The 24067-nt window shown below is 52.3% G+C and overlaps 1 protein-coding gene across 1 annotated transcript; it reads left to right on the top strand.

The window, feature by feature from the left end:
• Positions 1-716: 716 nt before the first annotated feature.
• Positions 717-23762, top strand: SCD (stearoyl-CoA desaturase). The gene is made up of 6 exons (XM_064463693.1): positions 717-869; positions 4586-4871; positions 12951-13081; positions 16438-16643; positions 18505-18737; positions 19964-23762. Exons 1-6 carry the CDS (start codon positions 843-845, stop codon positions 20161-20163), a joined length of 1083 nt encoding a protein of 360 aa, XP_064319763.1. The 5' UTR covers positions 717-842; the 3' UTR covers positions 20164-23762.
• The last annotated feature ends 305 nt before the right edge of the window (positions 23763-24067 follow it).

The raw sequence follows: 24067 nt of genomic DNA, 5'->3' as shown, positions 1-24067 counted from the left end.
TATATGTACGTGTGTGCACCTATATAAGACGCTCCCCATAGGGATCCCCCCCACAGGGGAGATGTTTAACGCTGAAGCCCCTCCGTTCCCCACCACGCTCCGCAGCCGGCTGGGGAAGGGGCGCGGGGCTCCATCGCCGCTCCGCAAGGCCCCCCTCCTCGGGCGCTTCTGTATTTCATTAGGGGCAGCCCCCGCGGCAGAGGAGCGGGGGGATGGAGCGGGGGGATGGAGCGGGGGGATGCGGGGAGCGCTGCGCGGAGGAGCGCTGCGCGGCGCTGCCGGGCGCGCAGCCGGGCGCGCAGGGTGCGCGCCGCGGGGAGCGAACAGCAGATCGCGGGCAGCCAATGGCGAGAGCGAACCGAGGTGGCACCAAATTTCCCGCAGCCAATCGGCCGGCGAGGGGGAGGGAAAAAAAAAAAGGGAAAAAAAAAGGGGAAAAAAAAAAAAAAAAGCAGGCAGGCATCATGAGAGAGCCTGGCCCTCGTCACCCTCCTCTTCCTCAGCATCCTCCCTCCCTCCCGCCCCCCGGCCCGCCCCGCCCCGCCTCCCCTCCCGGGCACGCCGAGAGCCGGCCCCGCCGCGCCGCAGCGCACAGCTCCGCACCGCGCTGACCCCGCGCATCCCACCGGCGGGCAGGAGCGCACCGGGAGGCCGGGGCGCAGCGAGCCCGGCCCCGCCAGCCGCCCAGCCAGCAGCACCGCTTAAATACCTCGGCGCCCGGCGCACCGAGCCGCAGAGCTCGCCGGACGAGGGGCCGACGAGGGGCCGCCTCCTCCCGCCGCCAGCCCCGGGGAGCTGCGCGCCCGCGCACCGCCGCCCCCGCGCAGGGACACGGCCGCCCCATGCCTGCGCATCTGCTTCAGGAGGAGGTAAGCCGGGGGTGCTCTGCATCCCCCTCGCCCCTTCCTCCACCTCCGCGGCTCCGGCTGCGCTGCTGCTCTCTTGGGGAAGAAAAAAAAAAAGAGGTGTGGGCATCCACGCGTGTCCGTGCGCGCACACACACGCGCGTGCACATCTGTGTGCGTGTCCTCTCTGTGCCGCTTCTCGGTCGTGAGCCCAAAGGCGTCTGGTGCTAACTTAAGATATCACCCTCTTGGGGAGACGGAGGACGAAGCGGGGATCGTCGCCGCTGGGATTATCCCCCCGCGGAGCCCGTGCCCTCGGATTGACTGAGCATAAAATACAGGTTTATCTTAAAAACATCCATCTGAGCGTGCTGTTAAGGGCTGGGGAGGAAAGTCTTTTGTGCCAAGAGATCGTGGGGTTTTCGGTAGCGCTTAGGCTGATTTTTTTGGTATTATTTTTTTAACAAGAAAGGGCTTTCATTTACAGCGTTTTTAAGGCAAATGTTGCATCAGGGAGCGTCTCTAGGACAGACGCAAGGTGAAAGCAGCCAGCTGCCCAGATGAAATGAATGACTGTGTCTGCATTGCCTGAGCCAAGCAAACGTACAATGGGGAGACTGCCCATTTTTGGCATAAGAAGGTCTGAATAACAACCCAGTACCAGGGAGATATGTAGAGCTGTTGGATCTTTCGATTATTTTTTATTTTTGCCCCTCCTGGCAGCCACCCTTTGCCTGAGGGGAGGCAGGGGCTGATTCGGGTATTCCTGCTCTCACCTTCTCATCCTTCCCCCTCCTGCCTGTGCTGAGGAGTGGAGGTAAATCACAGCCCTGTTCTCTTGCCTGCCGCCAGCAGGCGGGGTCTCCCCCGGTCCTTTTGTGCAGGTGCCGTGGCCTTCCAAGGATGCTGTGATGTAAAGAACTTTACTCCTCTCCCCAGCCGAAATGGATGCCAAGGGAAGCGTGCTCAGACCACGTTTCATGGTCTTGGCATGTATTTTGGGGCATATCCTGGAGCTTGGAAAGAATCCTGTCCCTGGGTCACGCTGGGCATATTCAAATATACTGGACCCGAGATTGAGTGCCCCGGGGCCCCTAGGCTGAACCCAGCGCCGGAGCCTTTGAGCTGCAGCTGGTTGTATAAGCTGGCTGGGTGCCAGGATCACCTATGGTGTATTCAATGCTGGTAGGGTTTGGGGGGCGGTGAAGATGGGGGGAGCACATCTGTGCTGCAGATGAGAGCTGCAAAGTCATTCAGAAAGGAGGGAGAGCTCATGAAAATGATTTAGCTGGCCTCCTCCCCCTCTCAGCTCCAGATCCCAGATCAATCCCCATCCCAGTTTCCTCAGTATGAGCTGGAAGAGCCACTATGGCCATAAGGGGGTAAAAATCTTCTTTCTTTCCTCTTCATTTCACTGGCCTCCAGCTAAATAGCTGCCCACTCTCCCTCCCCCTTCCCCCGTGCTCCCCCCGCCAAGTCTGTAATGGTGGAGCTGTGCTTCACAACTATTTTACAGCCCTTTTCATTTAGTTTACATGTGAGAAATAATGAGTTTGATTATATCCGTGTAATTCCAGCAGCATAGGTATGCTGGTAAAATTACTCGTGTGGCTACTACAGCTCTGGAAGAAAGGTTTTTCCTCTCTGCTGTTTTCTTTGCGCTCTCCCTCCTCCTCCTCCTCCTCCTCTGCCCCCGTGTAACTTTGACAGTGACATAAGCTATCATGGAGGAGAAAAATGCAACTCCAACCCCACATTCTTACTCTGGAAGCAGCATGTCCATATGGGGAGCGTTACCCGCCTAATTATACCACCAGATCTCTGTTGGGAATTTTTCCTGCATAGACAAGTCTTAGGTCTTTTTGGAAGATTGTCTTCCAGCCAAGGAAGAAAATTGTGCCTTCCTGCCAAAATGTCAGATGAGAGTATCTGACACTTTGAAATGGGCAGGACTTTTGCTTGCTTAACCTCTAGATTAGAAAATAATTCTCATGGCTCTCTTTTTTTTTCTTTTCTTTCTTTTTTGAGAGAGGAGTTGCCTCTAGATTCTCCAGCAGCTCTGACTATCATACCCTCAAAACTTTAATTAGGAAAGCAGGCAGAGGCAGCCTATAGCTGGGATGCAGAGGAGCCAGTCCCAAACTCAGCAGCTGCCTGGGTTCAGAGAAAGCAGCAGGATCCTTCACGTTCAGTTTTTTTCCTTTCTAACCTTTGACAGAAGGAAAAACTTAAAGGGCTCCCTCCGTAGAGATCATTTTACTTCCCAAACAGGGGGAATCTGTCGGCTTTGCCAGCTCCTCCCCATAGGAAGGTATGTCTATAACCCTCTAGTTTCTACCCTTGGGAAAGGGAGGAGTTGGGGTGGCCACGTAAGCTGCCTGGCCTGATTTTAATGCCTCCCTCAGGAAACTAGGCCATGGCAGGACGGTGGTCTTTTACAAATCCCAGGTGCCAGGGTGGGAAATCTGCTGTTAATTCAGGAGAGATTCCTACTGGGGAAAGGAGCTTTCCCGGCTTGGCCACGCTCCCTCCACGGTCCCGGCTCTCCCTTTCCTGCTGGCTGACCTTTAGTGCCCCTTCGCACGTGGAGGCAGCGGCCTGGGTGGCAGAGGGACGTGTCCTTCGGGCAGGTCCTGGGAGGCGAGGGGATGGGGGCGGCATGCCCTCCCACCGCTCACACCCCACGTGCTTGGCACCCCCAGGATTGAGCCAAGTCAGGTCCAACAAAGGGCTGCTAGCACCAGCAAGCACGTGGCTGTCATGATGGAGATGGAAATCGGTGATTCAGGGTTCAGTGACCTGTCTCATTAGGGTCAGTCCTGCCTGCTCCTTCGTCATGCATGCCTAATCGGGCAGGCTGTCACTCAGCCAGGGCAAACAAGCGTGTGCAGAGGCGATGTTGTGTCACAGTTACAGGAGGGAGCCAGGCTGAGCCAACTTGCTGCTTAAAACTTCCTCTCTGCACGCTGGTGGCCTTGGCTCAGAGGATTGTCTTCCCGTGCCTCAGTTTGCCTGTGGGTGGAAAGCAGGAGAGGGATAAGAGGCTTAGCAGCACCCATGGGATAGGATGTCTAACTGGAAGCACGCCGCTTGACTGCTTCCGTCTGCTGATCTCCAAGCGTGGCGGTCTTGCCATGTCCCAGCCTGGAAGGTGAGGCAGGGGGACATAAGGAGGCACTCCAGAGGAATGCCCCTGCAGAACCTCCTGATGTCCCTCCAGTGATCCCTAATGGGGTGGCACAAAGAGGCAGGAGCAACCCAACTATTTATAATAAAACCATGTTTCAGACCGTATTTCTCTCCCACCTCTTTGTTAATTCACAAGACTTCCTTTATTGTTGTCTGCTTATGCAGAAGCCCAGACCATAAGCCCACCTAAAAACGCCTACTAATAAAACTGAAGGGAAATGAAAATCCTTGCAGGCTGCAAAGCCACTGGTAGAAAAAAGACTGGCTTTCAAGTCTTTTACTGTACTTTCTGCACCCTGTCCACCATTCATCTCTTCCCCTCCCAGAAATATCGGGCCCTTCCAAGCCGTGACTCCACGGGGCCCGAGCAGCCTCTTCGTGGTGCCAAGGGCTCAGCTGAAAGAACGGAGCATGCCAGGGGAACTGCAGGCTTCAGGTCTCGGTGATGCCAGCCTAGCTGTGTGTGTTTCAATTCCCTACATTGGTAACCACCATCTTGCTTGTTTTTCCCTTTTTCCTTTCTTGACAATGTCCATCGCCGCCCCTCCAAGGAGCTCTCCTCCGCTTCCAGCACCACCGCTGTCGGCACCGTCACCTCCCGGGTGACCAGGAATGGGGATGCCATCATGGAGAAGGACTTACTCAATCACGAGGACTTGGCAGGAGACCGGGGCATGATAGACGATATCTTTGATGAGACCTACCGGGAGAAGGAGGGCCCGAAGCCCCCCATGCGATACGTCTGGAGGAATATCATACTCATGAGCCTGCTGCATCTAGGGGCCATATTTGGGCTGATGCTGATCCCTTCGGCAAAGATCCAAACATTGGTGTGGGGTAAGCGTGTTTCTCCTTGTTTCTTGGTGTCTGCAAATCCATTTTTTGGGTGGCATTTCCTTTCCTCCAGGCCCACAGACTCGGGGAGGAGAAAGAAGGAAGCGGAGGTCTTCTGTTAGAAGAAGCGACTCGGTCAGCTTCGTAGCAAGCTGTGGGAGGGCTTCCTAGTGCCTCTTGCAAGGTCATGCGTGAGAGGGGAGGATTTGGCAGGGGACTGCTTTGCTGCTTAAAGAGTAAACTTGATTCACAGGCATTAGGCTTGGAAGTAGCCCACAGCTGAATGTGTAGCCACTTCTGGGGTGAAGCGCAGGTGATGTTTGTTGGAATACTGTGATGGTCCCAGAAAATTAGAAGGAAAGGTGCTAGCAAGAGCGCTTCAAGGGGTGGCTGGGGAGGCAAGGTACAGGGCATTACTTGGCATGAGGCTGCTACCCATCCCTGTCCTTACCAAGGGAGGATAAATCCTGCAGAGCCTCTGTGTGTGAGGGGAAAGAGACAAAATACAGTTGTGCTGAAGATAAAAGTCAAGAGTTAAGTCTGAAGCTCAGGTCTTTTATCATTCTTAAAAAAGCACAGATTAGCCCCCGTCATCCCGGAACTAAGCCTGACAACTTCCAAAAAATAAATAAGCATCTCTCCAGGCAGCAAATTCCATTGGAAAGCACAACCCAGCAGAAGGTAGCTAGGCGAACCTCCCCTTTCTCAGAAACCTTGCCCTGGGTAGGAACCAAACTTCTTCTTTGACTGCTTGAAAGGCAGCTGGGCCTGGGGCCCAAGCTGCGGGGGAGCCTCGCTTTCCATGAGCCTTTGTGTGGACCCCCTGGAGGAGTCAAGAAGCCAAACGGCTCCCAGTGGGGAGGTTGAGAGATTGCATCCAGCCTCCGCCTTCCTGTGAAAAAGAGCATCCTGAAACGAAAGCGGCAGTCTAATTTGAGACCTGCTTGGCATGGCTTTTGGTTTCAGCAATGCTCCTGCAAAGTGCTCGGCTGAGAGCAGGGTCCTGGCCAGCCGAGCTGCGGATGGGCCCCGGAGAGATCATCCTGGTCTGTCACACTCCCAAAGTCTGTCTTCCCGCTGCCTGTGAGCAACAGAGATGACAGCTGGACTGGGACAGAGATGGCTCCCTGGATGGCCAGACCGACTCTTTGCCTCCTGGGCCACCGCAGCTTCTCACGGGCAGAGGCCTGGGGGATGAGCAGCACTGGAGGCCACAGGAGGTCAGAGGCTGGCTACAGCACCTGCAAAAGCAGAGGCACCAACGTGGGCCCTGTGCAGCCAGCATGGCCTTTCGGGGGGCCGCTATGAAAGACTTTGCTGGGCCTTTCCCACGTGAAAACCTGACAGGCTGCACTTTTCCCCAGGGTGGCAGGGCTGGGGAAATGTGCAGCCTCAGCATGACCTTGGATGAGGGTTTCAAGGCTCTCGGTCCTGCTCTGTGTGTCCCATCCCCGGGCTCTCAGCGGGAGGCTCGGCAAGGGCTGCTGGCTTTTCTCGCTCACTGAGCTGACGGCCTGGATCCTCCAACCCCAGCCAAATATCCTCAGCGCACTGGGGCTAGGAGGAGGGAAAAGGCGAGTCAGGCTTACTGGTTTCATTTCAAGCTGCTGGGATGCACTGTGATTTCCAAATCCATCCAAGCCTTCTCCATTGGGCTCCCCTGAGATACTGAAGTGGGCTCAAGCATCTTGATCCAGAAGGTTAACGCTGCTTTGCGTTCTGCTAAGCCCCACCTTACCCCAAAATGGTCTCTGAGGTCTTTGCAGCCAGGTGCCTGTCCAGGATGTCTGTATGGCATCCCATGGCATTTGGTGGCTTTTTACCTGATGCCAGTCCCTCCTGCTCCCCTCCCTCAGTCAACTCTGATGTGAAGTGCCAGTTGCTCTCCTGCCACTGTGAGGCACTGCGAGATTCCTCGGTGGCTTCTGGAGTGACCCATGCTCTGGGAATGGGAGGACACATGGTTTTGGGGGAACTGCACTGTTTGGGACTGGCTGGAGATCCATCCTAGCTTACCAAAGCTGGAGTAGTTCCACAGAGCTCCCTGTCCTTCGTCCCTGGCACTTGTACTGGAAAAGGACCACCTTTCCCTGCACGTTGCAGGCAAGTCAGAGCTTTCCCCTACAGTCCATTCTCCTCCATTGCTGACCAGAGCTGGGATACTCTGATCCTCCACAGGTCTAGCTTCTCAGCAAGGCTCCTTGCACCTCCTTGCGTTGCCCTTTTCTCAGCTCATACCTTTTTTAGCACGAACAAGGCATCTGTGGCTGTTGTCTCGGTGACTCACTGTTATTTTCCCAGCACCCCCTGGTAGCAAGGAGAGGACTATGGTTCCCATTTTACACACAAGGATAGAGCAGCAGAGGCTTACGTGGCTCCCGGCAATACACCCTGGGCTCGTGGCAGAGCAGCTCTCCCAGTGGTAGTTCTGGAGCTGCTGGGGTTTTTGCTTGTTTCTTTGTTTGTTTCTCAGATCATTCCCTCCCTAGGCTGTGTACGTATAATACAAAATTAATGTAGCCCCAGATGTTCTCTTCTGTGGTGCCACAGGCAGCCGTGGTGCCTAGTAGCTGATCTGCCTTCTATATTTTATTACAAGGAGCAATCCCCTGCTTTTGCCCTCTTCATCCAGACCACTGTCTCCTTGATGTTCCTGTCCCTCTGAAACCAGTTATATTGGTGACTGTGCCCTCTTTTGTTTTCATTTCTCTGTGTGCTAATTCTCTTTGTCTCTCAAGCTCTCCAGCCCTGCCTTCATCATTGTTTGCTGTTCTGCATTGCTGTGTGCATTGTATCCCCTGATCTCTTTCTGGTACAGAGCTTCCCCGAATGAGCTGGGGTTGTTGATCAGGTGAGAGCTCAGCATGAAGAGACCTCTCCAAGCCCTTCTGCACTATGGCTTTCTAGCCAGCTCCCCTTTTACTTACTGTCTTCTCCACTGCACTTGACAAAGTCTTAGGCAGTGTTTTCAGGGGTCATGGGCAGAGTTCACATCATTTGCCAAACGGTTTACAGATTGAGTCTGGAAGGCCAGGGTGCAAGGGTGACTGGCAGCTTCTTCTCTAGCTGCTCTGAGCCTCCCTGGAAACATGATTTGCAGGTTGTCTTCCTGGCCCTTGGGTACAGCAGACCGAGGCTGATCTTTGTGTTAACCCCTTTGGCTGCTGCTGCTTTGGACCAAGGAGAAGCTTGCTGGATAATTTAGGCGACTGACAATCGGAAAATCTCAGCCAGTACTACCCCCAGGGATGTGTCCAGCAAACGTTTACAGTTTTGATGGGAAATTAACAAAAGACTATTTATTGCTGGCAGCACCTCCCCACGTAGTGTCCTCTCCAGGCTTAACTAGCAGGTGGTGTGCTTCTCCTCGGAGTGTGGAGGGGAACTTCTGATTTTGCCAGACAGGGAAGTTAGGTTTTAGAAACAGTAGCTGCTATTGCTCCTCCTAAACACCATTCCCCTTATGCAGCCTGCATACATTTCCTTGCTCTTGGTATCTTTCTCCTGAGAGTAGCATGACCCACCTGGTGAGCAGGGGCTGGGGGACAGGGAGGGAACCGTCTAGAGCTGTAGTTTGCCCTTGCACTGAGCAGAAGCTCAAGGACACCTGCTGGAGCAGGGACACCTCTTCACGTAAACATCCTTGGTGTTGACTGCACATGACAATGCCTTTAGCACATTCCTAGCTTCCCATCATAACTTGTGGTCTGAATTTGGGCCCTGCAGAGGTAAAGGCTAGTGAGTCATATAGACATGACTGAATCCAGAATGTTTTGGGTTTAATTTTTGAGGCACTGGGTGCATATTAATGTCAGTGGTCATAATTCTTTGTGTTCCAGTTGAATGGGTCACTGGGAACATCACCTGTGAGCTGACAATCTTTTGGATCTTGGATTCATCAAAGCATGGTGTGGAAGATGACTTTGAAACCTCAGCTGATAGAGTCCCAAAGCCCTTCAGTTTGGGGCAACTTCACAAGGCACCTGTGAAAATCTGTGCTACTTTATTTCACCTTCTCTATTCTCTTTCCAATTTCGTTCCTAGTGGGTGATCTTGGAGGAGATTTTCTCCTTCCTTCCCTGAGGTGCTCATTGCCTGGCTATGCAATGATCCTCACTGTACCTGTCTGCAGGGAGGAACCTTCTGAATCGTTAGGGTGCTGGACTCTTCTGTTTTCCACCAGGGTTTTCAGTCTTATTGTCCACATCCTGTTGCTGTCACAACAACTCGTAGCTATGGCTCATGGAGCTTAGAGCCCCCAGGTAGGGTTTGGCTTTCACTGGGGCTGGGTGCCGTGTATGTATGCATAGAGTGAGAATCAGCTCCTTTCCCACAGAAAGTGTCTGCTCCTTAGGTAAACTACGTCTGCTGTATATAGGCAAGAGGCAAGGCAGCACAGGATTATGATTAGAGAGCTGTGTCCGTTGTAGTGACCTGGAACACAGCTCCAAGAGAAACCAGCACAAGCTGCTGAGGTTCGTGGGCTTTGGGTGAATCCCGTGACTGCTCTGTACCCCACCCAAAAGCAGGGGGTACTCTTCCAAATTTTTAACAAAAGCTTTCAGTCAAGGCTACCCAAAAGCAAGTACTTGGTTGTCTGGCTTATGGGTCTGTCGGTGTCCCCACCGTGTCTCTTTTGCGGTTCCTTGTGCTTGCTGATATGTCTTCATTGCTGGTGTCACCTTTTCCCAAAGGGGATATCCACAGGCAAATTCTGAGAACTGCCTGTATGAAAGAGATACAGCTGAGCTTCCTTCTTGCAAAGCTTGAATGCCACAGTCCTCAGCCAGAGTCATCTTCCTGGAGGCCTCTTTTACCAAAAATTTCCCCATCAGCATGTGAGGATTCACTAGAGAGGGAAGCCTGAACTCAGGGCTATAAATAGGGCCTGGACACCCCTGGCATTTACTTTCTAGTGCCACTGAAGATCATGAAAGGTTGCAAAGTTCATGTCTGTCCCCAGTGCACCATTGACTCATGCCTACTTGCCCCACCGTGGAAAGCTGGACTCTTTCCCCAGCAATTTGCCCCCTACATCCATTGCAAGCTGATGTTGTTTTCCACAGACTCCCTGTCTGGTGTTTCTCATAGTCTGTATAGGTTGGAGGTTAAATCCAGACTCCTGGATGCTGCTCTGAGCTCTACCATAAACTGCTTGTCACCCTTGGAAATCTACCTCAGCTACCGAGGTGTGCACCGTAGGTATAAAGGTGCCCAGAGGTTTCGTGAATGCGGTTTGCAGGGTATAGTAGCTTATGTTCAAGGGAGAATGGTGGTGAGTCACGCTTCTGCCGCTAGTAGGAAGCGTCTCAAACACCCAGGAGCGGATTTCGTTGTTATTGCAGTGTCTGAGGTCGGAGAGGTTCTGCAAACCGGTCGTACGTTAGGTGCTCTTTCAAGGTTTGCTCTCCTGTATGAATCTGTGGGGACAGTGGCTGATTTAAATGAGTCTTGAAATCTAACCCGGCGTTCATAACTTTCAGGTCAGCATCATGGGGCTGGGTGAGACTTTCAAGGTCAGCGTAACTACTTTCCCATCAGTAAGGTCAAAGGGAGACCTGAACCAAATACCCTGCTCCCGACCCCTCCCTTCTTCCCTTCCAGGTTTGGCCCTGTGAGCTCTGCTCAGCTCCAGTGTCTCTTGCAAAGGCTGGACCCTGCTGCATTTGCATGCATTTTCATCCCTTTTCATGCCCCATAAATCAGCTATGAACAGCGACTGCTTGGCTCCTCCGAGAGACCACGGAGGAGCTGGGAGACATGAGGCAGGGGTGTGCTGGTCCAAGGCTTGAACTGCATTTGGCAGCAGGTGGGGAAGCCAGGGGAGAAGATGACGATGGGGAGGCACAGTCAGATCAGCAGATGGGGAAGGTCACCGTTGTACAGCGGGACGGGAGTGAGGAGGGTTCATGCAAGTTTAAGGGGCCAGAAGAGGATGTTAAATCAGCCGAGACTGGCTTTTAGTGGATAAGAGATTAGGTTTGGAATGTAGACAAATGAAACAGAGGTGACAGAAGGAAGAGGGAGCAGGAGATGACAGAAAATAAAGCCTGGATTAGTTTGAATGAAAGAACAGGATGACAGTGCCTTGCACGTGCCTGCAATCAGAGATCTGAGGCAAGTTTCTGGCAGAGTATCTATTTTCTGGTTTCAAGATAAGCTTGATTAGAGCCATTTGAATGGTATTGTCAAGCATACCAGCAATTCCTATCCACAGGTTTACATGTAAGAATAAAGAGCTGTTTTCAAGATTGATCCAGTTGGCTGAAATACGCAAATTTATACCAAGGAAAGAATTTCCCCTGGGGAACTGGAAAGACGGTGTCCCTTCCCCGAGGGGACTGAAGGTGGATCAGTTGACCTATGCACAGATGTGCACCCTTCCCTCTTGGTGTCGAGCTTGCAGGGCAAACTAAATGTTGAATGCCCTCTGTCTTTCTGCCAAGCTTCCTGACCCTTCCTTCCTAGAGAAAGAGTTAATTTTCAGATCCAATTTTATTCTTATCCCCAGCTTCCTAGTGTAATGTTGCTATGACCCGACTGGGTCTTCTCTCCATTTTAGTTCTAGAACCAGATGCTGGAGCCCAGGTTAAATTCCAGAGGTCCCAGGAGGACATGTGGGAACACACAGACCAGGGCAGACACAAATACATGGTCTAGAGGGAGAGGGATGTGGTTTTTTATTAGCTGCCAGAGGGGTAAGGAATTCATTCTGACCTGTGTGGAGGGGGAACAGATAAAGCAGCCCTGAAACTCAGCTGGGCACAGCAACGTGTGCCTCTGCCGTGGGCATGACTTGGAATGAGTTGTCGGCCTTGGAGTTTCCTTCCATAAGTGGTGCAGGAGCTGAGCAGAGGGGGCATCAAAAAGACCCTATGAACAGGAGCCTCTGGGCAGATTTTAAGTCAGTGGTGGAGCTGAAGGTGAAGCCCAGGCTTCAGTGGGGTGACAGGTTAAATCTTTTTCTAGCCAGCTTCTGCTCAGAAAGGGAGTAGAAGAGAAGCCCAACCCTGGGCTTGAGCTGTCCCCTTGAAGAACTGTAAGATCTTGGAACACAGGGAGTTTCAGATAAACATGAGAAACCCCTTTGCTGTGCGGGTGCCAGAGCAGGGGCACAGGCTGCCCAGAGAGGCTGTGGGGTCCCTTCCCTGGAGACATTCACCCCCCGCCTGGACGCGGCCCTGTGCCCCTGCTCTGGGGGTGCCTGCTGCAGCAGGGGGGTTGGAGAAGATGGTCTCCAGAGGTCCCTGCCAACCCCCGCCAGTCTGGGATTCTGTGATCTTCTACCACCTCTAGGTGAAAAGAATGCAAAAAAGACTGAGTGAGGAGTGGTGAGATAGGAAAGCAAGACCCTTGATGATTCGGGGTGGGAAGAAAGGGGGAAGCTGTTGCCTGGTGGACTGCAGAGCTGTTACCACAGGGCTGTATGGAATCATAGGATCATAGAATTTTTAAGGTTGGAATAGACCTCTAGGATCATCAAGTCCAACCATCAACCCAACACCCCCAGGCTTCCTAAACCATACCCTGAAGTGCCACGTCTACACATTTTTTAAACACCCCCAGGGACGGTGACTCCCCCCACCTCTCTGGGCAGCCTGTGCCAGGGCCTGACCACTCTTTCAGGAATGAAATGTTTCCTAATAACCAATCTAAACCTCCCCTGACGCAGCTTAAGGCCATTTCCTCTTGTCCTATCACTAGTGACCTGCGAGAAGAGACCAACACCCACCTCATTACAACCTCCTTTCAGGTAGTTGTAGAGAGCAAGGAAAGCAGCCGCTTTATACAATTTTTATGATCCTGCACCATGACAGATGGCACTATGGTGAAGAACCAACCCTTGTGACAAGTCTTGTAAGGGGGAGCCTCCTCCCTTATCAGAGGTGAAGAGCTGAAGTGATTTGCCCAGCATTGCTTGGGCACTCTCACACTGATTTATTTATTGCCCCAGCCTGTGCTCTCCATGGGTTCCTCTCTTAGACAGCTTTGGGGGAAGGCCTGCCTTTGTGTTGCTCTGCCTGCAACTTTGCTGCAGGCTGACTTGCTCTTACTGCTCCAACAATTTGTTTTCCTCTCCAGCCCTTCTGTGTTTCGTGGTGAGTGCTCTGGGGATAACAGCTGGATCTCACCGCCTCTGGAGCCATCGGTCCTACAAAGCCACGCTGCCCCTACGGATTTTCTTGACTATTGCAAACTCCATAGCCTTCCAGGTAAGCACCTCCTCGATATGCCACTGGTCCTCAGAAGGAAGTGCTCCCCTGAATCCCTGTCTCGGATACTGGGCACAAGCTGATGGAGAGGTTCCTCTCTCCGACTACCTCTCGTTAGGAAACGACCTGCCCTTTCCATCTAACACTGAGTCCGCCTCGTCGTCTTCACCTTATCTCATCAGAGGGTGACTCTGAGAGGAAACAGGTGGGGAGAGGACTGTTGGCCAAGACCAGGGGTAGGAAAGCTCTCCAAAGCAGGAGAATACTCTTCCCTCGAGGTGTGGTCTCCCTATGCTTGCTCCAGGTACTGTGAAAGAGGCGTGGAAGTGCTAAGTGCTCTCCTGGTGTTCGGGTTGCCTCACCCTCCTCTTGCGGCACAGCTGATAAGGGGCAGACATCTGCACAGCCCAGGGAGCCAGGCTGTGGAATTTGCTGCTGAGGAAAGACCAAGAACTGGTTGAAATGATGCAATTAGGGGGGTTCTTCTCTGGTTCGGAAGAGTGATATTTAGAAATAACCCTAAGTCACAGCACTGGCTTCCAGAGAGTCATCGCAGGTCAGGGATGTTTCAAGGAGGGAAGGGTTGGGCCCATTCAGAGCAGCATGAGTGACTGCAGGTAGCTGATAAGCACCTCAGGATATTGCCTAACCACTCACGAGAGCACTTCACAGTCCACAAAGCAAACTGGGAAGTCCTTAGCAACTGTAGAAAGTAGCAGAGATGGCCCTTTAGAAGAAGTTAGATGAAAACCCAGATTGGCGTGGCACAGACAAATCACGGTGGTCTCTCGCGAGCTGCTGCGAGGCAGCTCTGATGGCACTCCATCCTCCAACTTTACTCGAAGGGACTTAATGCGGGCTTGCTGGTGGGTAGGAAGAACTTGGGAGGGTAGCAGGGTGCAGCACTTTCTGCTAGAAGAAAGTAAACAAAAGAGTATCATGCTGTGCCCCTAAGGAATTCTTCAGCTGAGGTATAGGGGAAGGGTAAAGACCAAGTGGACCAGGTATTTTAGAGACATTATCTCCTTTTCCCACCTGTGTAGCTGTAGAGGAGATATCGCTTCATTGTCAGGTAATCAGAACAGGGTGGGGATGGTTTTTTCAGCCTTTCTAAAACATGATTCACTTTCCTATCCTCTGTTAGTACCAATCCAGAGTCTTCCGTGAGGAAGAGGAAGGACCAAGCACTCAGCAGGGGAATGGGATGGGTTGCTGTGTATTGGCTAGTCCCACACAAAGACCATCTTTCACAGGGTTATAGGGCAGAGGGGGAAAGAATTTGCTGAGCTGTTGCTGTAGGGGATAGGAATAGACAAAGATGAGAGACAGACAGATATTTCAGCTTCAATAGGAACTAATCCAAAGTTTTACTGAAAATTCTGTACCATTCCCCATGGATTTTGTTTTTTAATAGTTACTTTCAATGAGATCAAGAGAAGGTTTATTTTCAATTTACCTCATTCCTGTTAGTGGCAGTAGCTTCAAGATCAGGCTAGTAACTTCTAAGGCAAGAGAAGACTATCGATTATCTTATCTGAGGTCCTCCAGAAAATGCCTGTTGGCTGCTCAGAGACCTATGGTTTGTGATTTCAGGGAATTTGGGAATTCCATCCCTACTTGGTTCCTCTGCCTGCAAGACCAGGCAGGTGCAGCTCAGCAGAAGTTCTCCTGGAAACTTCTAAGGAAGGAGGCTTTGCTTGCCACTCTCAGAAAGCCATGATTTTCAGATGAAGTTGCAGTTTAGAGGTGGTCACAAAATAAGATCTGTAGAAAAGATATGTGCTAAAGTTTGGGTCAAGATTCTGACTCTTCCACTTCAAGACCCCTGATTTGTGTTTGCGCACAGCATATGGTGGATGAGGTGCTCCAGCTGGGGTATGTGGTCTCTTTCCAACCTTGTGCCTCCTACCTCCAGGAGAATTTCCAGGACATAAGGAAAGCCTCCCCAGATGGGCAAACCCAAGCTCTCTGTCACCTTTCAGGCTGGGATTTCTCACGTTACGTGGTGCTGTGTAGGGTCCAGGATGTGAGAGAGACTTTGGGTCACAGATGAAACATTTCCAGCATAGGTAGTGGCTGTGCTTCTCTGCTTACTGGGTAGGGAAGGCTGCTGGGCCACCTTCTTCTCAGGGGACGCTGAGCGACCAAGCTCTGGCCAGCATCAGTGAGGGCTGGTGATACTTGGAGGAGCTCAGGGTTTGGCTAGAATGAAGGCAGCAGTTCCTGGTATTTGGAAACAAGTGGGAGTTGACTCCTGGCCCATGACTATCATTGTCTTATTGCATGGCCCACAGGTAAATCATTTTATCTCAGTTGAAGGAGTGGTTACAGCACTTGAGAGGGACCTGAGGAGTTGTGTCACTGCTACAGGCTCCCTGTGTGAATAAGACTTGGTCTTTCCAGGCAAGAAATAGGGGTGACTGTGCCGCTTCCCTACCTTCAAAGTGTTTTGAGAAGTCCTATGTACTTATGAGATTAAGGTGTGTCTTGTATAATACAAGCCATAGAAGCATGCTTGGATCTCTGTTTCGGGTTTTCTGGTATGATGTAGTATGCGGCTTTAAGCACATCATAATCTTGGTGTAAAGGAATGAGTACAGGCTCATTAAAATCTATTCTTAAAACTGGCCAAAACAATAATTTCTTAATACAAATGATGAAAGCTTTGATATTTTCCAAACTGTATTGATTTTGCAGCTTAAACTGAACAGTTATGGGGCTGAAGGGGGGTATGTTTTATAATTGTCATTGAAATGGTGTGTTTATTCTATTTCTAAAGAGGGCCTTCATTTCAAGACCATTTGATTTCTGAGAAAAAAAAATTTAAAAAAACCTTGCCCCCAAGTTAAACAGATCCAATTTGGCAATCCCAGGAAAAGCAAGGCAGGTTGACCCACGGAAAATGTCAGGGCAGGGGGAAGGGGCAGGTTGGTCAGTCCCGGCTGGCACCATGTGGGGACGGGGACAAGGGACCAACAAGAGCTGAGCGTGTGAGGGAGGATGCACTGTCTGGCCAATGAGGGCTGGCTATTGCAGGGGTGGGGGAACAGACCGACCAATCAGAGCCTAGGATGCTGTAGAGGATATGCAAACCAAAGCCTAAATAACCAATTAAAAAGAAGAGCAAAGGTGGCCCACCAAAGAAGCAGGTTTCAAAGAAAATTGAAGTGGTTGAACAAAGAAGGTGGAACCTCTATTTTAAAAGCCAAAACCCCCAAACTCTGCAGAAAAATAAAATGACTGATACGAGTTCAGGTCAATGGGATTTAGGTGTCTAAATATTTTAGGCCCGTTTGTCAATTTGAAGGGAACATCTCTAGCCCTGGCCCTAAGTCTCCGCTCCTGTTGCCTTGCAGAATGACATCTACGAGTGGGTCCGGGACCACCGTGTACATCACAAGTTCTCGGAGACAGACGCGGACCCTCACAACGCCATGCGGGGCTTCTTCTTCTCCCACATTGGCTGGCTGCTGGTACGCAAGCACCCCGACGTCATAGAGAAGGGCCAGAAGCTGGACCTGAGCGACATAAAGGCTGACAAAGTGGTGATGTTCCAGCGGAGGTGAGTATTGAGGTCAGCCCCAGCACAGAGCCATGTAGGATGGAGCAGGGACTGCACAAATGGGCCGGGGACCCCAGGCGCCTTTGGAGCACGAGGGGATTGAGGGCGTCGTGTGAGAATGTGAGTCTTTGGTCTGTCCGAGGGATCCCGTGCTGTGGGATGAACCTGGTGAGAAATGAGCTGTGCTTCTCCTGTCAGGAGTATTTAGGAGCTAGTGCTACCTCCAGCCCTCCTGTGCCCCCTTCTTGCCCACCTACCACGTAGCATCTTGCCAGCGGCGGACTGAGCTTCCCACAGCAAACCACTTCCACACCTGCCTGCCTACAGCCCAGCTGCTGCTTTGGCTGGCCCAGAGCCCACCCGTGGGTGCCTCCAGGCCATCTGTCATGGTTCAACCACAGCTGGCAACCAAGCACCACCCAGCCACTCCCTCCCTCCCCCCACAATGGGATTGGGGAGTGGATCGGAAGGGTAAAAGTGAGAAAACTCATGGGTTGAGAGAAAGACAGTTTAACAGGTAAAGCAAAAGCCGCGCACACAAGCAAAGCAAAAGGCATTCATTCACTGCTTCCCACGGGCAGGCAGGAGCTCAGCCATCCCCAGGGAAGCAGGGCTCCATCACGCGTAACGGCGACTTGGGAAGACAAACGCCATCACGCCAGACATCCCCCCCTTACTCCTTCTTCCCCCAGCTCTATATGCTGAGCACGATGCCATATGGTGTGGGACATCCCTGGGGTCAGCTGGGGTCAGCTGTCCCCTCCCAGCCCCTTGTGCACCCCCAGCCCACTCGCTGGTGGGGTGGGTGAGAGGCAGAAAAGGCCTTGGCCCTGTGTAAGCCCTGCTCAGCAATAACGAAAACAGCCCTGTGTTACCAACACCGTTTCCAGCACAAACCCAAAACACAGCCCCATGTTTCTTCTACTATGAAGAAAATTATCCCAGCCAAAACCAGCACACCATCCTTGGCGATGTTGTACACCTTCCAGGCCATGGCTCTGCCCTCTCCCATCAGTCTCCTGGAAACTCTGGTGAAAGAGGAGTTGAAATGGGGATGTGAGAGAGGCAGTCACTGGGAAGAATAGTCTTGATTCACTGTTGCTTCTTGGATGGGGTGTCTCTCAGCTGCCTGGGGCTATACTGGGACTGACCCCCAGAGAAGACAAGCCTGTTACTAACGCTGCAGGGTTGGGGGACTGAGCCCATATAGTCACCACCCTTGCTTGGGAGGTCCCTAGCTCAGTCCCAGACAAACCAAGCGAGTTTTATGGCTTCCCTCCTATTTGTGCCTGGGATTTTTCTCGTGGGCCATCAGAGTGGTTCAGCTTCCTCTATTCCCACCTTTCCAGTGAGAAAAGCCCCACATGCTCATCTGTTTGATGGCTTAAGTGTCCCTTGCTTGCACTTGGTGGTGGGGTGTGTTGGTAGGCAAGGCCAAGTCTGCAAGGAGATGTTGCAGCACTGGGCCAGAGCTGGAGAAGGCACTTTCTGTGGGACTCTGCAAGCATGGGGTTGCCTTTATGGGGACCAACATAGCTGGGAAGCAAACGGATGATGAGGCCAAAAGCAGCAGCTGGTGTCTGGACTCATGGTGATGAGGACATTGCTTTGTGCCTATGTGAGACTGAGACGGAGAGCAGGACATTAGTTTGAGTCTGCTGCACGGTGATAAGACCTGAAAGTCCCCAGGAATGGCTTCTGCACATCCCAGACATATGATGCAGGGCTCAGGGGTGAGGTATTTCTGCACCTGATTCTCCCTGAATAGCAGAGCATGAATCCTCCAAAGGGAGGACTGAACCAGCCCTTCCTGTCCTGTCTCTGCCACTGAGTGCTTTCCTCCTGGTCCCTTTCTTTCCAGATACTACAAGCCCTCGGTGGTGTTGCTGTGCTTCACGCTGCCCACTGTAGTGCCCTGGTACTTCTGGGACGAATCCATCATCATCAGCTTCTTCATTCCAGCCATCCTGCGCTACGCCGTAGGGCTCAATGCCACTTGGCTAGTGAACAGTGCTGCTCACATGTTTGGCAACCGGCCATATGACCAGCACATCAACCCACGGGAGAACCCCCTGGTCAGCCTGGGGGCCTTAGGTACGTTCAGCATCCATGTCTTTCACTGCCGGCAGGCTGTAGAACGGGGACTGCCCCTTAAGGCTGCAGCTTCTAGGAATTTCTGTGAATTCAGGTGTCCGCATTTCCCCCTGCACTCTTCCCCTCCAGTCTTTGTGTCTGGGGGTGTTTCCCAGGCTGGACAGTGAGTACATAAGGGCAGTAAGGTTATCAGCTACCACCAGCCTCTCTCCAGGCTGGCAGGGACCCTGCTACACTTAGCAGCACCTCCTTATCTCAATAGCAATATTTTATTTACCCTGCTCAAAGGTCTCTCTGCCCTGTTCACCAGACTGAAAAACGTATGCTGCAATCTCTGCTTATCTGTCTTAGATCTGTCAATGTGAAAACCAGCAGATGCACATTTGACATGTTCTCAGGGCAGCTGGTGATTTTGGGGGCTACTTGAGGATGAGACAAGCCAGAGCATCTCGTGTGTTCCCCTGAAATTTTGGGGACCTAGGGAAGTACATCCCATGGTCAGCATTTGCCCTGACCTGTTCTCCCAAGCCCAGATCCTCAGCTGGTTTGCATCAGTGTACACCGCTGAGGCTGCACTGATTTCCACCACTGAAGGACCTGGATTTTTCACTAGGGAGGGATTTGAACTGTAGAGACTCAGGGAACAGGAGCAAGAGTCCAGGTGGTGGCACTGAAGGGGTGAGCACTGAAGCCAGCCTTGACAGTCTCTGGAGCAGAGGGTGGCTGACTGGGGCAGATCGCTCAGTAGAATTCTGTCTGTTTTAGTGTTATCTGGAGATGCCCTTTGGATTTGGCTTTAGGACTGCCAGCGTTATGGGGGTATTGGTTGGCTTGGCTTCTTGGGGACTTGCTGCAGATCTAGCTGGTACCTCAACCAATACTAGAAGGTTTCCCGTGGTGGCAGAGGAAAAGCCGTTAGGATTCCCCTGGTGTTCTGGTGCAGTTTGTGAGCCAGAGCCTTTCTCGATTCCTTGCCACACACTTGTTTTCCTTTAAAGCACTATAGGTCTCTATGACTGCCACTGCCTCATTTGGGCCAGCCTGGGCATGCTGGACCATGCCCAGATGAGATGGGGGTAGACTGTCGAGAGGTGAAATTGGGCTGAGAGGAGAGAGGAGCCTGGACTCAATCCGGAGCCTGTTTCAGGAATGTGGTGCTTTGGGTCAAGAGAAAGGGGCCATCACCTAGAGCTCTGCAACATTCTCTCCCTGGTCGTGTTTTGCAGGAGAAGGCTTCCACAACTACCACCACACCTTCCCCTACGACTACTCCACCAGTGAGTTTGGCTGGCGCTTCAACTTAACCACAGCCTTCATTGACCTCATGTGCCTCCTGGGGCTGGCCAGTGATCGCAAGAAGGTCTCCAAGGAGGTCATCCTGGCTCGGAAAATGCGGACTGGAGATGGGAGTCACAAGACTGGCTGAGTTCCTGCTCCCCTTCACACACACATCCACACCTCTCCTTCCTCCTTTTCTCTCCCTTTCTCCCTGACCCCTCCGAACACGCTGGACAAAGGTTTAATGTTCTGTTTACTAACTACTGAATAATGCTACCAGTTTGCTTAAGATAATGATAATGAGTTTTAACCCCCCTTCCACGCTGTATTTTACGTGATGTATTTAACTTCTAGGACTCTGCCTTTATAATGCAAGGCCACCCCTTTCCCTCCTCTTCTCTTCCTTTCCATGCTTTCTCTCTAGTCCCTCTACCCCCTCTCCCGCTTTATGTTGTCCCGGTCTCTCCCTGGCAGAGGAGCTGGTAGGAAGCAGCCCAGGGAGGCCAGTCACAGCCGGCTACGTACCACGGAGTTAAGGGAAGCCTGTAGCAGCCAGCTGAAGAGTTGAGGCAGTCAGTGACCCTCTCCCCACCACCTTCCCCCCAAAACCCCTTCTGCTGTCCCTCTTCCTTTCTCAAGGGCTGCTGACGCACATGGCACAGCTAAACTGCTCTCCCTGGGAAAAGCAACCTTGTCCCCTTCCCTTGCCATTGGAAAGGGAGTTGTCTCTTCCCAAGATGTCTCTTGGGAAGTGTTCTCTGCCCCCTCCCCACCACACAGCCTCTCTGGCTGGCGAGAGGAGAGCCCCCAGGCTCTCTCAGAGCTCCAGACAGGTCTGCTGGTGGCCAGGGGGGATCTGGTGGCGACAGTGAGCACTGGAGGGGGGAGCCCTGGTGGCCTTAATACCTCTTTCTCTGGCATCACAGCCTCCCTCCCCGCACTGCCCGCTGTGCCCCATGCCGCCAGGGACGGGAGGCAGAGCCTGGCTCCTTCGGAGCCCCTTTGGTGAGGCACAGCGTGGAGGGAGACAGATGGAGGGGTGTGCTGCTGGCTGCCGTGGGGCAGCACCGGCCCGGGGTGGTTTTGTTTGCTGCTGCCGCTGAGATTTTTGCCAGCAAACAGGATTTTGCCAAAATGGAGAGGGGGAGAAGGATGTAAACCAAAGCTCCACCACTGGGTTAAGGTGCTTTATGTCCTGGAGGAGCAGGGTCCCCGCTGGGTGGCAGGCAGATGTCCTGGTGTCCCTGCCTGCCCTGCAGGTCCGCATCCTTTGCTGAGCACAGGGACAGGGCGAGGGAGCACCAGCCAGCCTAGGGACGGGTGAGGGTGTCCACGGGAGCAAGCCCTCCCCATCCTCATGGGCTCCGCTCGGTCAATTAACAAGTGCCTGAGAAACACCAATGTGGGGCCAGGCAGCAGAGGGGCCTTGAGGGAGTCGAGACCTCTGAGATGAGATGCTGCTGCCAGTGTGGGCCACCTCCAGGCTTTTCTGCCCAGGGTCCACCAGAGTGGGTTGCAGTTCCCTGCTCCTCTGAGGGACTGGAAGGCACTCCTGAGGGAGCAGGCAGGGGAGGTGAAAGCAGCTCCTTGTTAGTCCCTTTACTTGCCTCCCAGCCCCCTCAGCAAGCCTTCTTGCCATCCTTCGCCAGGGTGGCGGGCAGCGAGGGTGGCTGAGCCTGCGGAATGGTCAGGTATATCACCGAGCTGATGTGGCCACGGAGCTGGAGGGTGTGCTGGTTGTGGGTCTTGTTTCCTGCAAGTTGCAGAGACCACAGCTTGCATTCAGGCGGTGGGTAGGTTCTGGGCATCATGGCCCCAAGCCCCTCACTGGGCTGAACATGGTTCTTCCCCCCCTTAACTCTCCCCATTATTATTATTAATTTTTATTACTATTATTAGTTGTAGCGATAGTATTGTTTTTGTTGCTTAAGTGCATCAAATGGAGCTGGAGGAAAGCACAAGAGGTGGCCGGAACGAGGTGATGTCAGAGTGGCGTTTGCAGCATCGCCCTTATTCAGGCAGGCCAGGTTGGGCAGAGACAAGAGCTCAGCTCTGCCACATAGCAGCCAGGCAAGCTTCACGGGAGCGAGTCTCTGCAGCTTTGCTTGCTCCTGCTTCCGCAAACCTCACCAGGAGCCAGGACAGCTCTGCTATGCTCTCCTTGGCAAGAGAACACGCGTTACTCAGAAAATAAGTCCTTCTCCTCTCCTTTCCCCTCCCTGCCACTGCCATGGCCTTGCTATTGCTCAGCAATGGGACCCTTTGAGGTTCTGAGCCACCAGGAGCGATGTGGTCTCCCACCGAGAGGTACAACAGGGAAGAATGAAGCATGGAGCCCTTCGGCTCATGGTGTCAGGGGACAGAAGCCTTACTGCTCTGAGGCTCATGGCTGCCTGGGGGCTGGCTGGGGCGAAGGGGCTGTGGCTGGGATTGTAGCCTAGCATTTAACAAAAGAAAAGCCCCCCCAGAAAAGAGATGTGTTGTTAGCTCTCTAATTGTGGGCTGACTTCATGCTAGTCTAAACACTTCTGAACTGATGGAAGTCTCCAGAGAGGCTGAATTTCCTCCAGCCAGTAATTTGAAAGGGGTGTGGGGAGGGGAGAAGGTGAGGAGAACGATTTCCTCGCTCCTGGTGCCCTTAACGTGGTGTGTGACATACCCTACGGTAGGGAAGCATGCCGTGACATGCTGCAATATTTCGCATCCTCTCAGCAGAGAAGCAGGGTTTGACATCAAGGGTTCCTTTCAAATTTCAAGAGCTGATGGGGCTCCAGAATCTGGAATGAGGGTGGAAGCTGAGGAGCAGTAACCAAACAGTCCTGGTGTTTGCCCAGTCACTTTAAAGGTAGATTGGCAAATATCTCTGGGTGCCTTAAATCTTTCTTTAATATACATAGAAGTATTGACAGCTATTTGCCGTATTTTTTTTTTTCTGAATTACGAACATTCGAGGGGTTTCTTAATTATTTAATTGCCTACATTGAACTGTGGGTGCAGGTGATTTTGAATGTATTTGAGTTAGAATTTTTGTTAGATTAAGAAACAGATACAACACTTTAAGTAGAACTTTGAGATATATATATATATACACACACACAACTATAAATATATATATATATTTTTTGGTGGCATGTTTGTATCCTGGACGCATTGTCTGTATGTTTTAGCCTAAATGAGTCTGTGAGAGGTAGAAGCAGAGACGGCAGCAGTGGGACCTCGTGGCTAGAGCGGCCGTTCTCCTGGGGCCTGGTCATGGCTTAGCTACTCCCTCGCTGCGTGATTTGGGACAACGACACTTAAAACCTCTCCGTGCCTCAGTTTCCCCGCTGTAAGAGGGGACTGTGCCCTGCCTCCCAGGGGTGTGGTGCGGCTCGCTGCCGCCCGCCCCGAGCACGGCGTACGTACCGCACACAGACACCGCTGCGGGCAGAAGCACGGACTGGTTTGTTCTCCAGAGTCGTTCCCAGCCCCGCTGGTATCGTGAAGAGCAGCTGTCCAAGTGTTGGGTGTTCAGGGAAAGATTGGAAAGTTGAATCTGCACATTGTTTAAGCTCTGTCACTGTTGAAATGTGAGTAGGATATGATTTTTCACAGCTTAGGGATTTCTGCATAGTAGTATCTCTGTTTTGTGTACTGGAAAAGAAAAAACAACTTTTTGAAATAATTTCTACTAATACGGAAACAGACGTCTGGTTGTGCTGATCTTAAATTTTATTTGTTCATAATAAAAATGTTACTTTAAAACTCGTCGAACGGATGACATGGTGCGCCGGGCTCGCTAAAGCATGCGATGCCCCATGGGGATGGCAAACGCTGCGCGTTCCCGTTTCCAAACCCGGGGAAAAAAAACCCAACCAACCCAAAAACCAAACCTCTGGCTCTTTAAGCCCCGTGAATGAGCAGATTATAATGGCTTTGCTACGCCAGCGCAGGCGGCACGCCCCGCCAAGGCTGCCCCTGCACGGCGGGGTTACTGCAGGTTAATTCCAGCCAGGGCCCCCTGCCAGAGCCTTGCGGCTGAGGGATACACATGCAGCATAACACGTAATACC

The sequence above is a fragment of the Phalacrocorax carbo genome, chromosome 12 (assembly GCF_963921805.1).
Source record: "Phalacrocorax carbo chromosome 12, bPhaCar2.1, whole genome shotgun sequence".
Lineage (NCBI taxonomy): Eukaryota > Metazoa > Chordata > Aves > Suliformes > Phalacrocoracidae > Phalacrocorax > Phalacrocorax carbo.
The sequence above is the reverse complement of the archived record's forward strand: the minus strand, read 5'-3'. Positions and strand labels throughout refer to the sequence as shown.

What these genes read in the sequence shown, in the direction of transcription:
- SCD (XM_064463693.1), top strand. Translation starts at nt 843, where the DNA reads ATGCCTGCGCATCTGCTTCAGGAGGAG. An exon ending in CGCATCTGCTTCAGGAGGAG is followed by an intron (nt 870 to 4,585) that starts GTAAGCCGGGGG and finishes CGCCCCTCCAAG; the next exon opens with GAGCTCTCCTCCGCTTCCAG. An exon ending in GTGGTGATGTTCCAGCGGAG is followed by an intron (nt 16,644 to 18,504) that starts GTGAGTATTGAG and finishes CTTTCTTTCCAG; the next exon opens with ATACTACAAGCCCTCGGTGG.